Source organism: Desmodus rotundus, chromosome 8, assembly GCF_022682495.2.
Source record: "Desmodus rotundus isolate HL8 chromosome 8, HLdesRot8A.1, whole genome shotgun sequence".
Classification (NCBI taxonomy): domain Eukaryota; kingdom Metazoa; phylum Chordata; class Mammalia; order Chiroptera; family Phyllostomidae; genus Desmodus; species Desmodus rotundus.
This window is the reverse complement of record NC_071394.1, coordinates 27878549-27892053: the sequence shown is the minus strand read 5'-3', so window position 1 is coordinate 27892053 and position 13505 is coordinate 27878549. Positions and strand designations below refer to the sequence as shown.

The window sequence follows — 13505 nt, the reverse complement described above, 5'->3', positions numbered from 1 at the left end:
AATTGACAGCATGTGTCCACAGAAAAACTTGTATGTGAATGTTTATGGCATCATGTCTTTGTTTCCAAAAAAGTGGAAACAACCCAAATGTCCATCAGCTATGGATGGACATTAATGGTATATAAACTATTATGGTGTATCCATACATTGGAATATTACTCAGCTATACAAAGGAAAGAAATAGTGATATATGCTCAGTATAGTTAACTTTGAAAACCTCTTTTTTAAAAAAGATTTTATTTATTTATTTTTAGAGAGAGCGGAAGGGAGGGAGACAGAGAGGGAGAGAAACATCAATGTGTGGTTGCCTCTCTCGAGCTTCCTATGGGGACCTGGCCCACAACCCAGGCATGTACGCTCACTGGGAATTGAACTGGCGACCCTTTGGTTCATAGGCTGGCATCAATTCACTGAGCCACACCAGCCAGGGAAAACTTGAAAAACATCTTAAGTGAAAGCAGCCAATTAAAAAGATATGTGTGATTCCATTTATATGAAATTCTACAATCAGCAAAACTAGTTTTTGGTTTCTTATAGAATTGAGAACAGTGTTTTCTGGAGTAGAGGGGTAGCAGAAGTGACTGGAAAGGGCATGAGAAAACTTTCTGAGATGTATTCTTTTGTGAAATAATTCTTTATTAAGAATAATAATGTTTAGTTAAAAATATTTCTTTAATTAAGACTTTTTTAGAGCAGTTTTGGGTTCATGGCAAAATTGAAGGGAAGGTACGTGATTTTCCATTTGCCCCTTCTCCCCCCACACACAGCTTCCACCAGTACCGGCATACCTTCCATGGTGGCATATTTGTTGGGATTGATGAGCCTACACAGACAGATCCTTGCTGCCCAGAGTCCATAGTTTGCCATTTACTTCTAGTGTTGTACATTCTGTGAGTTTGGGCAAATGTATAATGGCATGTGTCCACTATTACGGTATCATACAGAGTATTTCCATGGCCCTAAGGTATAAGATTTTGGGGATTCATCTGTGTTGTTTCATAAATCAGTAGTTCTTTCTTTTTATTACTAGGTACATTGTATGAAAATACCATAGCTTAGTTAGCTACTCCCCTGTTGATGGATGCTTGGGCTATTTCTGATTTTGGCTACTATAAATAAAGCTGTGCTGGGCATTTTTCTTTGCATTTCTTTTAGGCATGTGCTATTCTTTCACTTGGTTAAACACCTAAGAGTGCAATTGAATGTTTAGTTTTATTTTTCAGAAATGACCAGACATTTTTTCCAAAGTGGTTGTACCATTTTAATTCCCATCAACAACATATGAGAGTTCCAGTTGTTCACTTCCTTGCCAACATTTGGTGGTGTCAGGCTTTTGTTACTTTTTACCATTCTTATGAATTGTAGTATCTTGTTTTAATTTGCATCTCTCTGAGCATTTTGAACTTTTCATTTAGTTATTGATATTAATACAACTATCTTTCTGAACTGTATATTAAATACTTGCCTATTTTTAAACCTTTTTGGATTTCATGACTGATTTGTGGGAGTTCTTTATATATTCTGAACTCAAGTCCTTTGTTATATATTATGTTTTGGGATTTTTTTGCCAGTCTTTGACTTGCCTCGTTCATATTTTAAAGGTATCTCTTGAGCAGAAGTTTTAAATATTGATTAAATGTAATTTTTAAATATTTCCTTTATGACTATTGTTTTCTGTGATCTAAAAAGGGGACTAGGTTTTTCTTGTATGTAGAAAAGGAGAAAGCAGCTCTACTTTTTGCTTCCAGAGGAGTCTGAATTAATATTCTCATCTGTCTAAACCAGGGATCCTTAACCTTATCTGGTGTGTGCTGTGGATTCCTTTGACACTCTGGGAAAGCCTATGAACCTCTTCTCAGAAGGTTTTAAGCATCTTCATTTTGATATGCCTTAGTGTCATTTCTTCATTTTACTTGTGCTTGGAATAAGTTAAAGTATTTAGATCTGTGAGTTTGTAGTTTTCATATATATTCAGAAAAAATTTGGGTGTCATTTCTTTAAGTATCTTTTCCAGCTCCCCTCTCATTTAGGTCTCCAGTTACATTCACATTAGGCTGCCTGAGGTCTGACAGAGCTCTCTGATGCTGTTCGTGTTTTTTTTCTTCTCACTTCTATTTTCTGTGTTTCATTTTTGATAGTTTCTATTTCTGTTCAAGTTTACTTTTTCTGTATTTAATCTGCTGTTAATCCCATTTAGTTTATATTTCATCTCAGATACTGTATTTTTCATCTTTAGAAGTTCAGTTTGGATTTTTAAAATCCCTGCCTTTCATATTTCTTCTTGTTTATGCTTTTTTGAATGTTTCACTTTATTTATATAGCTGTTTTAATGTCCTTGTTTACTAGTGCTGTGTCAGCTCTTTTGATACTGACTGACTGATTTTTTCTCATTCTGCATTGTATTTTCCTGCTTCTTTACATGCCTGGTAAAGTTTTTAATTGGATGTCAGATACTGTGAAATTTTCCTGTTGAATGCTGGATAGTTTTGTATTCTAACAAACAGTTTAATCACTTGGAAACAATTGAATTTCTTTAAGACTTGCTTTAAAGGTTTTTCAGATGGGATCAGAGCAGCTGTTAAGCTTAAGCCCAGCTTTGTCCCACTTTTGAGACAATTACACTATTGAACACTTTGCTTGATGCCCTGTGAATTAAGTTTTTTCTTTATTACTGGTGGGAACACAAATTATTCCCAATTCTGTATAATCCTGGGGGATTTTTCCCTTTGCTCTTTTCTGTTGGATCTTTTTATGGCCTTAGTAGTTTTCATATGTGAAACTGGTTAATACTCAGCTAGAGTGGGATCCTCTGCAGCTCTCAGGAGCTCTTTTCTTAGCAGGTCTTTCTTGTTTGGTACTTGTCCCTGCAAACTGTAGCCACTTTAGTCTCCCTGGAATCCCTGTTCTGTCTTATCATCTAAGGAGACAGCTGAGGTCTGCTTGGATTCCCACCTTCCTGCCTGTGACTTTAGAACTCATTCCAAGCAGTAAGCTGGGCCATTCATAGAGCTTATTTCTTGTTTTCCATCTCTCAGGATTCACTTGTCTTCATTGCCTGATATTTAGTGCCTGGAAACCATTGTTTCATATATTTTGTCTTTTTTGTTGTATTTTTATATGTGCTTCTATGTTAACATATTAAATAACAAAATATAATAGGAGATCTAATAACTACCATATGTAAAAAGTAGTCATGTGTATACATGATATTTTGAGATAACTTCACAATGGTATTTAATACAGCTGTGATTTCTGTAGGTTTTAGAGTTGAAGGTACTGCTGATGCAACGGATTTGTTACCTATGTTCACAGTTAAAAGAATGCTACATTTTAGTTACTGAGTATATATGTTTCTATTGAAATTCATGGAGTTCCTGTCAAAGGGCCCCAGTTTAAGATGCACTGTTTTGAAGGAAAAGTGTCAGAATTCTGACCAGAAATCAGGGAGATTTTTTTTTTTCTTTTTTCAGGCCGCCTTTATTGTTTTTGCAGGCAGTGAACAAAGACTTAGAACTTCAAACATATCTTTCATCAAAATCTCTCTTACTTTTGACTAATATTAGGTATAAATTATAGTGACTGGTTTCTCAGACCTCTCGTAGAGACATTTATTTACTTTTATTTCAAAACACCAAGTAGGGGATACTCCTGTTTTAATAGTTTAGACAATAGAGTTCTGCCTTGTGGACCCCACCGGGTCACGGCTTCCTGGGTTGTGGTGATCTGACTTCTTATAACCACAGTGATATTTAGTGGTGATGTCCAATTTGAGACCTCACAAGGGACAGTTAATAACAGGCTTTATTTATTCCCCATAGAAATTTATATAATATTTGTGGTTAAACAGCGGGTTATATATATTATGCAAAACACTTTCTGGATTTGTAACTTTTGTTATTTATTTTGAAGTAAAATGTATAAGGTCTCTTGGTACTATATTTTAGGTATTCTAGTTTCTACTTATTAAGTCTTTTTCTTTTTAGATGAAAGCAGGTAAATGGCCATGTGTTGTAACCCATAAGTGTATAATATTCCAAGAGTCTCCTATCACAAGACTAAAAAAATATATAGTTTTTCTAGCCAGAAAAACCTAGAAGTTAAACTGCATGAGAATGATTTTAATGGAGTGCATGTATTTATAGATTTATCACCAAAGAGTTGATATGTCGCATCTGCTGGAGTCTGCATATGCCATGAATTTCTTAAAGAGTAATTTCCCCCCCAGATTCCATGATGATAAGGCTGTTTTGTTTGTATTGTTAGAATAATGTTAAGAGATTGTGGTGGAATTTGTCACTACAAGCTGCAATAAGTTAAAGTGGTTGGAGTTTAAATCTTTAGTCTGCTAATTTGTAAGCAAATGACAATTTTTGTTATAGTTTTTCATCTTTAGAATAATAAATATACTCATTTATGTCACCTACTAATAAGAGTCACCAACATTTGTCTTAGCTACATATAAGAATAATTTTATTACAATATTTACTTTCACTCTTTGGGATAACTATTTTTTTGAGGGTGTGCATTGTGCATAGGAATAATTGCCATTCTCTTTTTCCATTGGGTACATAACGGAATCCAGAACATTTCTTGTAGTTTTCTGATATATTTTTAAGAAATGTCAGTTTTTTTAGTACTTTAGCCTTATTTTTGGGAAGTAGGTTTTTTTTGTTGCTTAATGAGTGAAATACCAAAAATGAATTTATTCACTGTATTTATCAAGTACATTTAAAAGTCCACGGTGAACTACTTTCCACATAACATTAATTGTGGCCCATGAAAGGAGATTGACACAGCGCAACATATGCAAACTTAGAGGTGGTAATGCTGAATTATTGCTTTAAAATACTAATAAGCAATGTATGATTTGTTCATACTTTATACGTAGAAAGAAGGATGTGGGATATACATTGTTAAAGAATTTACCTTCCTAATTTTCGTTAGTTAAAATCTTTTGATCTATTTAAAATGATTTAATTTTGATTGATAGGTGTTGAAGATGAAACTAGAATAGATATGTCGTATCCTGCTCAGTACAAAGGCCAAGAGTTGTATTCACAGCAAGAGGATGAACAGCCACAGGGATGGGTATCATGGGCCTGGTCTTTTGTGCCTGCAATTGTGAGTTATGATGATGGTGAGGAAGACTACCTTGGAAACGATCCAGCATCAACCATGCATCAGCAGAAATCCCAGACTTTGAAGGATCCTATTGTTTCCATAGGATTTTACTGTACAAAAGCAACTGTGACTTTCAAAGTAGGTTTCCTTTTTCTTGCTATTCATATCTCTCACAGCTTAATGCTTAAATTTTGATTTTTAATAGGGATCTAGCCGAAAGTTTGTTTTACATTCACTAGATATAAGGTGCACTCTAACATCCTTAATGCATGTATGTGGCCCCTCATCTGCAGTCTCTGAATTTTGGTCTCTTCCTATCTTCCTAATGCCTTTCCACATTCTTTTTTTAAATCAACCTCATGGAAAGTTTTTCTCTCCATACTAAGTTTTTTAATTGACTTACAAACATGCCTTAATATTTCCATTAAAAATGCACATAGATGGAATAACAATAAAATTTTTAAAAAAATACTTAAAAAAATGCACATAGATGTACCATAGTTTTTTTGATGCACTCATTTACTGATGGACACTTAGGTTGCTTCCAGCACTTGGCTATTGTAAATTGTGCTGCTATGAACACTGGGCTGCATAGGTTCTTTTGAATTGGTGTTTCAGGGCCTTTAGGGTATAATCTCAGCAGTGGTATTGCTAGGTCAAAGGCATATCCATTTTTAGTTTTCTGAGGAAATTCCATGCTGTTTTCCACAGTGGTTGCATCAGTCTGCATTCCCACCAACAATGTACTAGGGTTCCCTTTTCTCTGCATCCTCTCCAACATTTGTTGTTTGTTGAATTGTTTATGATGGCCCTTCTGACTGGTGTGAAGTGGTATCTCACTGTGGTTTTAATTTGCATCTCTCTGATGTCTAGTGATGCTGAGTATCCTTTCATGTCTCTGGGCCCTCTGTATGTCTTCCTTGGAGAAGTGTCTGTTTAGGTCCTTTGCCCGTTTTTTGCTTGGGTTGTTTGTCTTTCTGGAGTGGAGTTGTATGAGTTCTTTATATATTTTGGAGATCAAACCCTTGTCCAAGGTATCATTTGCAAATATATTTTCCCATATGGTTGGTTCCCTTTTCATTTTGCTGATGTTTTCTTTAGCTGTGCAGAAGCTCTTTATTTTGATGAGATCTCACTTGTTTATTCTTTCCTTTATGTCCCTTGCTCTAGGGGACATAACAGTGAAAACATTGCTGCGTAGAATATCTGAGATAGTGGGTGGGAAGAGGGGAAGGGTTGTCAGGAACATGTATAAAGGACACATGGACAAAGCCCAAGGGAGGTGGGATCAAGGATGGGAGGTGGGGATGGCTGGGATTGGGGGGAGTAGTGGGGGGAAAATGGAGACAACTGTACTTGAACATTAATAAAAAATGCACATTGATAATCTTACTTGAATTCATGTGCCCCTCTAGCTACAGTTTCATCTCGGTGTTCTCCTTTATTACAAAATTTCTTTTAAAATGTTGTTTATATACAGTTTATCTCTTTCCCACCTCGCTTTCATTCTTTAAGACTATCCAGTTTCTTATCTTACTCTATTTTTAGCAGTGTTTAACACTTTGACCACTTTCTCCATTAAGATATACATGTAAAATATATATTCAAAAGAGATTACACAATATGTATTTTCAAGTTAAAAAATAATAAAATGAACACCCTTTTAAGAAATATAAAATTATTTGTACTCTGGCACCCTTATGTATTCTTCTTTGATCGTATTTTTCTTCTCTGCCCCTAAAATATAACCTTAATTTATTTATTCCTTGGCTTTTTATAATTATATTTCCGCACATGTAATATTCTTGGACAGTATCTAATTCATTCAACAAATATATGTTAACACCATGTGTTTGCCAGGCATTGTTTTGACTCTAGATATACCACAACAGATTATGCTTTTTAGAACTTGAATTGTTGTAAATAAATGGAAATATGTAATATGCCCATTGATGATATGGATTATATAGAAAAATTAAGAGGGAAGAGAAATAGTGAATGCTTCCACTACACGTGAGGGGATTTGCAGTTCAAAACTGAGTGATCAGGGAAGGCCTAATAAGAAGGGGGATACTTAAGGAAAGACCTGTGAAAGAGGAAGCTTTGTAGATCCTTGGGAATTCAAGGAATAGCAAATGAAAATAACTCAGAAGTTCAAGGAACAGCAAAGAGGCCAGCACAGAGTGATCTAATGTGAAAGTAGTATGGAATCGGGTCAGAGAGGTGATGGGTGTGGGAGAGGTGCATAAATAATAATACTGTATAAGTCATTTTAGGGATGTGTCATTAACCCTGAGTGTGATAGGAAGTGTTTGGGTAATTTATAGTGGTTATAGAATGATCTGAGTTATAGTTTAAACTGCGTTACTCTGATTATAAGGGAACAAAAGCAGACGGAATTGCTATTTTCAAGCAAGACGTAATGATGGCTTTGGCTAGGGTGGTGGCACGTGAGGATGGTGAAAAGCAGCTGGATTTTGGATGTTTGGAAGGTCAAGAGGACGGGAATCCACGCATGGCTGCTGAGCACCTGGAAGAGTTGAGTTCTGGTTTTCGTAGATGAGGAGAACTGTGAGAGGATGAGGTTTGGGAGAAATACTAGGAGTTTGGTTTTGGACAAGTTTAAAATGCCCACTGTATATTCAAGTAGAGCTGTCTGGTTGATTTACAAATCTGGTGTGCAGGTTAGAAGTTTGGTTTGAGTGTATAAATTTAAGATTTTATAATTAGGATTTCAGTAAAGCTGGAATTAGTGTAGAGAGGAAAATGGAGAGATTCTAGGACTAAGCTCTGAGGCAATGTGATGTTAAATATTTGTAAAGACAAGGAAGAAATAGTGGGGAAAACTAAAAATAAGTAACCAGTGATGTATGCAAAAAGCTACTAGAGTGTCTGTCTGGAAGCGAGGTGCCATAAATGTTTTAAAGTGAAGGGAGTAGGTCATTTGTGAGAATAGATTGTTGGATTTGTCAGTGTGGAAATTGTTGGTGATGTTGACCAGAGCAGTGATTTGACGCTGGTGGAATCTCAGCTGGAGTAAGTTAAAAACAAATGGGAGGAGTTGGTTAAAAACAAATGGGTGGGAGTGTAAAATGATGCAGTTGCTGTGGAAAACAGTTTTTCAGTTCCTCAGTAAGTTAAACATAGAATTATTATATGACCCAGCAATTTCACTCCTAGCTATATCCTCAAAAGAATTAAAACTGTACAGAACAAATAAATGAATGAACATGAATGTTCATAAAAGCACTATTTACAGTGGCCAAAAAGTTGAAACAACCCAAATGTCCTCAAAAGATGAAGGAATAATAGCGTTTTCAGGGAATCATGGATATTCTTTTTTGATGGTACACCAAACTCATTAAGTGGTAATTTTTTAAAAAGTTATTTGTATCTCTAGCTCTTGGAAATTGCCTGGTACATATTCAACAAATAAATGTCTGTTGAATAAATACATTCATCCATCATCTGCCCATCCATTCATCATCCATCCATCCATCCACCCACCCATCTCATCTGCTTTCCATCTTCCAAAATCTTTGGAATCCTCTTTTAGATTTGGTTATTTTTCTCCAATTTTATTTGTCTTTGTGGCTTTTTTTTCCATGGAATCATTTTCCGGAAGGAGATAAACTCATGTGTCTAACCTGTGAGGTAGTATTACCAGTGTTATTCCAGGCAAGTTGTTAGATACTTGAAATATAGCAGCAAAAAGCAAACAAACAAACAAGTGTTTGGTTTCATGGTATTCTTTTAATTTAGCTTGGATTATTTGTTAACTGCTTGCAATAAATTTTTTCAATCAGTAGTATAACTATACAAATTATAACTATAGCACGTGGTTAGGTTAAACTATTTTAAAGTAAATATTATTTAAAGATTTTTATAATTAAAGTCATTTAATTACATTAGTATCCTCTAATATGACAAAAGCTGAAAAATACAGAGAATAAGTTTCTAAAAAGTTTAGTCATGGTTTCATTGGTTTAAATTTTTTTTTTCTTTTTTTGCTAATAAGGTTTGGGTTAAAATGATAAAAATGCATACATTAGCTATACTATTTTAATACCATCATTTATTATTTTTGAATTCTTTTATTACTGAAAATTATTATTTTATTTTATTATATAATTTTTAAAATATTTTATTTATTTATAGACAGAGGGGGAGGGAGGGAGAAAGAGAGGGAGAGACACATTGATGTGTGGTTGCCTCTCATGCTCCCCACACTGGGGAACCTTGCCCGCAACCCAGGCATGTGTCCTGACTGGGAGTTGAACTGGTGACCCCTTGCTTCATTTGCAGCCTGGTGCTCAATCACTGAACCACACCAGTCAGGGCTTATTATGCATTTTTTAATTGAAATTCACTGATTTACCTCTTTTGTTATTGTCTCCATTATAGATATTATTTTGTTATTTTAGTTGATTTCACCCACCTCCCTTTCTTTTTATTCCATTGTCTTTTCATCTCAGTTCAGCTTTCTTTTTGTATTTTTAAGTATATGTACTTTTTCAGTCACAGTTTACTTTCATTACTCTTCTGCACTAGCTTCAGACATACAGCACGATGGCCACACAAGCACGTACTTCAGAGAATGATCCCCCTGAAACTGCAGACAGCCACCTGGCCCTGTACACGGTCACCACACCACCATTGACCATACTCCCCATGCTGCAAGCCACAGCCCTGGAAACCCACTGAGTCACCTTTGTCTACACTAAAGGAATAGGGATCGGTCTGCAATATTAAATGATGAAACAGTAAAATGATTAACTACAATAAACCAGCTCTTGTCAACTATTGTTAGATATATTGCCAGTTTTATGTGATTCAAATTAGGAAGTTATTTATTTATTTTTTTAAATTTATTTTTTATTGTTATGGCAGAGCATTATGCTAAGTGAAATAAGCCAGGCGGTAAGGGACAAATACCACATGATCTCACCTTTAACTGGAACATAATCAACAAAAGAAAAAAGCAAACAAAATACAACCAGAGACATTGAGGGGGGGAACAGTCTAGCTGGAAGTTATTTTTAATAAAAGTTGGTGAGGGATGTTAAGGACTGCTGGTAAAGCAGTGTCTTTTCTGGTGGTTTTTTTTTTTTTTTCCTATATTAAGTTTGAAATTATCCTGGTATATTTCTGATAACTTCATGGATGAGAAGAATTGTATTAGACTGAATCATTTACATACAAAATTTTAATAGACTTTTGGGGCAATGTTTCTCAGTAGTTAATGCATCTTTTTAAAAATTTGCAACATTTATGTCTTTAAGGGAAATATGTTGATATTTAGGAGGAAAACATTAGAATTCATTGTTCAACGTGAATTTGAAAAATGTATGGAATTAATTTGTGGTTCATATTTTGGGCAGAAAATAAGGTCATGTTTCTACATTAGCATTCTGAACAGTTGATATCAATCCAGCAAAAATCATGCCAAATTAAATATAGCATTTGAAAAATAATGTTGAAAATTGTTCTTGTAATGTTTGAGTCCTTTTAATCAATTAATTGCTTTTTTCCTACAATAATTGTAGACAGCTGAAAGGTGATCAAGTTTAAAATATTCAGTTTTACTTATGCACTTTAGATTATATATAGAATTGTATTTGAAAGCAGCAACATGTGTGTACCAGCTCTGAAAGCATCCAAGAAATAACTAAAAAACTTTTTTTATAAAAAATGAGAATAATTAGTTGATTCACAGTATAAACAGATTATCATACTTAAAAATGATAACTTTGTGGCTCAATAAACCTATTTAAGTTTAACATGTTTTTTTCTGTTTAAATATATGATCTTTGTTTGACTTTACATTTAGGTTTAAATAATAAAAACCTATGTAACAAAAATAAGGGGTGCTGAATCATTAGCAGTCATGGGCAGAATACTCCTTAAAAATTAAAATCATTATTTGGAATAGTTTTAGATTTTCAGGAAAGTTGCAAAGATGTGTACAGAAAGTTCACATATACTTCTTACACAGTTCCTCTATTGTTAACCTCTTATGTTTTCACAGAACATTTGTCAAACCTAGGAAACCAACATTAGTACATTACTGTTAAATTCCAGACTTTAATTGAATTTTATAATGTCCTTTTTCTGTTACATGATCCAAACCAGGATACCATGTTGCATTTAGAAAAATACTTTTAAAAATAATTTAAATTATCTAATTTTTGGATACATATAAATAATGTGTTGTAAGCCTCAGAGGAGCCAGAATGTTTTTTTCTTTTGTCAGTATCTAGATTAGTACTTGTTATCTAGCAGACACTCAGTATTTCTTGAATGATTGAATGAGTCTGTGAGACATACTGTGAGACACATATTTTGAAAGTAAACACCAATGAACCTATTTCCCTTATAGAACGGGAGTTTTTTTTGAATCTATTTGTTTCCTTACAGCTTTCTTTTTGATTGCTAATAGAGAGAAATCTTGGAAAATATTGAAGTAAACCTGGTAAAGTAATATTAGTGAATAGAAAATGAATTGAGGTTAAAATATATGTAAAACATTGGCAGAATATATGAACCATTTTATGACTGTCGGACTGTTATAGATGCACAGTTTTCACCCTTTTAAGCAATATTGTTAAGAAAAAGGATTTAAATAAAAATAAGGTAGTATTGGTATTTAAATTATCTATATGAGCTTAGGCCGGCATATTCAACCTTTATACCATGGATAATCTGTTACAGCTGTTTCTGTTGCACCTGTTTTCCTGCTTAATAATTAAATTTCCTGAATCTTAAAATTGGCCTTGTTTTCATCAGTTCATCATAATAATGACAGCTTATTGCTATTTAATACTAATGTGACTTACCTAATATTATATTGTTTCTTAGCTCACTGAAATGCAAGCTGAAAGTAGTTATTATAGTCCTCAAAAAGTAAAATCTAAAGAAGTATTGTGTTGGGAACAAGAAGGAACTACAGTTGAGGTAATCTTTCAACATTTAAAATATATTTTAAAAATCTTTTAATGGTTCTTCAAGTTAATATTTAATAAATATAGGTTTCAATCATATGTGGTACATTCAAAATATATTTATAGTTTTATATTTTAGTGGTTGGTAGTATTGGTTGAAATAATTATTCTTTTAACCAAGATTTTATGCAACATAAATTTATTTTTTCACTTAATGTGTGTGCACTCATATGTATGTGTACATGAATATTCATGAAGTACCAGTCAAGAGATGACAAAGGTTTGAAGATACAAGGATAAGTAAGAAGTTTTTTACTTTGATGGAATTTATGATTTGAGGAGAATAAATTTGGAATGGCCATAATTCTAAAGCTGTTTTGAATGATTAAGAAATACTACAAGTAAAGCCTGTAACATTTTTATGAAATTCAAGTTCTTAGTTCTAATGTTTCCTTTCCTCTTACAGGCCCTTATGATGGGAGAGCCTTTCTTTGATTGCCAGATTGGTTTTGTAGGTTGCAGAGCCGTGTGCCTTAAAGGAATCATGGGTATTAAAGATTTTGAAGAGAATATGAATAGGAGTGAAACTGTAAGTCAAAATCTTCCCTTTCCCTGCTTTTTTTGGATAGAATGCAGGGATAATGAAGTGCTTATTGAAGTGTTTAACCATACCAAAAAATCTGTTAGACTACATATATCTTTGGCTTGAGAGAGGAACTTTACTGTTTTTCCTTGTAAGAAATTATAGAGCTCAGGGGAATTGAGAAAGTTGGTAGCACTTAACACCTGGACAGTATTTCCAAATACTTTCCAATTCATAAATGTTTCTTCTTTCTTGTTTATGGCAGCTACTTGGAGTTCCTTTTTGGTTTGTTAAAATATTCTTTGCCAAAATAGGCAGTGAAAATAGAGACAGCTTTCCCTGTCTTTGTACAGGACTTCAAGTTGTAGTGATTTCTATTGACTAGTAAATGGGTGTCATAAAACCAAGGTTGTATTTTCTGAAATGGTCTAATGATTTTTCCTCCTGTTAAAAATTTTTGCATTTATATTCAGGAAGCCTGTTTCTTCATTTGTGGTGAAAATTTGAGCATGAAAGGTTTGACATACCTTACAAATTCACTGTTTGATTATCGAAGCCCAGAAAATAATGGTACTCGTGCAGAATTTATCTTGGATGCAGCTCATCATAAGGTCAGAGGAAAATTCTAGACTGTGTGTGGGTGGACAGTTTATATGAATACTTGTTATTGCCATATTTCTTCTCAAATAATATGTAATGAATGCTGTTTGTTTATTGAAACATTTAGAATGTGTTCACCCAGCTTTCATAGCTAGAGAAATTTGAGGCATTCACAGAGGTTTCTGTGTTTATATAGTATGGAGCCATAGTTAGTTTATCCATTCCCTACTGTTAAAATAGTCATGGAGGACATATGTAGA

At 33.9% G+C, this 13505-nt stretch overlaps 1 protein-coding gene across 5 annotated transcripts in view; it reads left to right on the top strand.

Moving 5' to 3' along the window:
- Positions 1-13505, top strand: part of VPS13B (vacuolar protein sorting 13 homolog B) — a 669566-nt gene that overhangs the window by 48828 nt on the left and 607233 nt on the right. For all 5 annotated transcript variants that reach the window (XM_024572260.3, XM_053930245.2, XM_053930242.2 and 2 more), the window contains exons 8-11: positions 4991-5259; positions 11980-12075; positions 12529-12651; positions 13119-13256. In XM_024572260.3, the coding sequence (XP_024428028.2) occupies positions 4991-5259; positions 11980-12075; positions 12529-12651; positions 13119-13256 (626 nt within the window). The remainder of the gene's footprint in view (positions 1-4990; positions 5260-11979; positions 12076-12528; positions 12652-13118; positions 13257-13505) is intronic.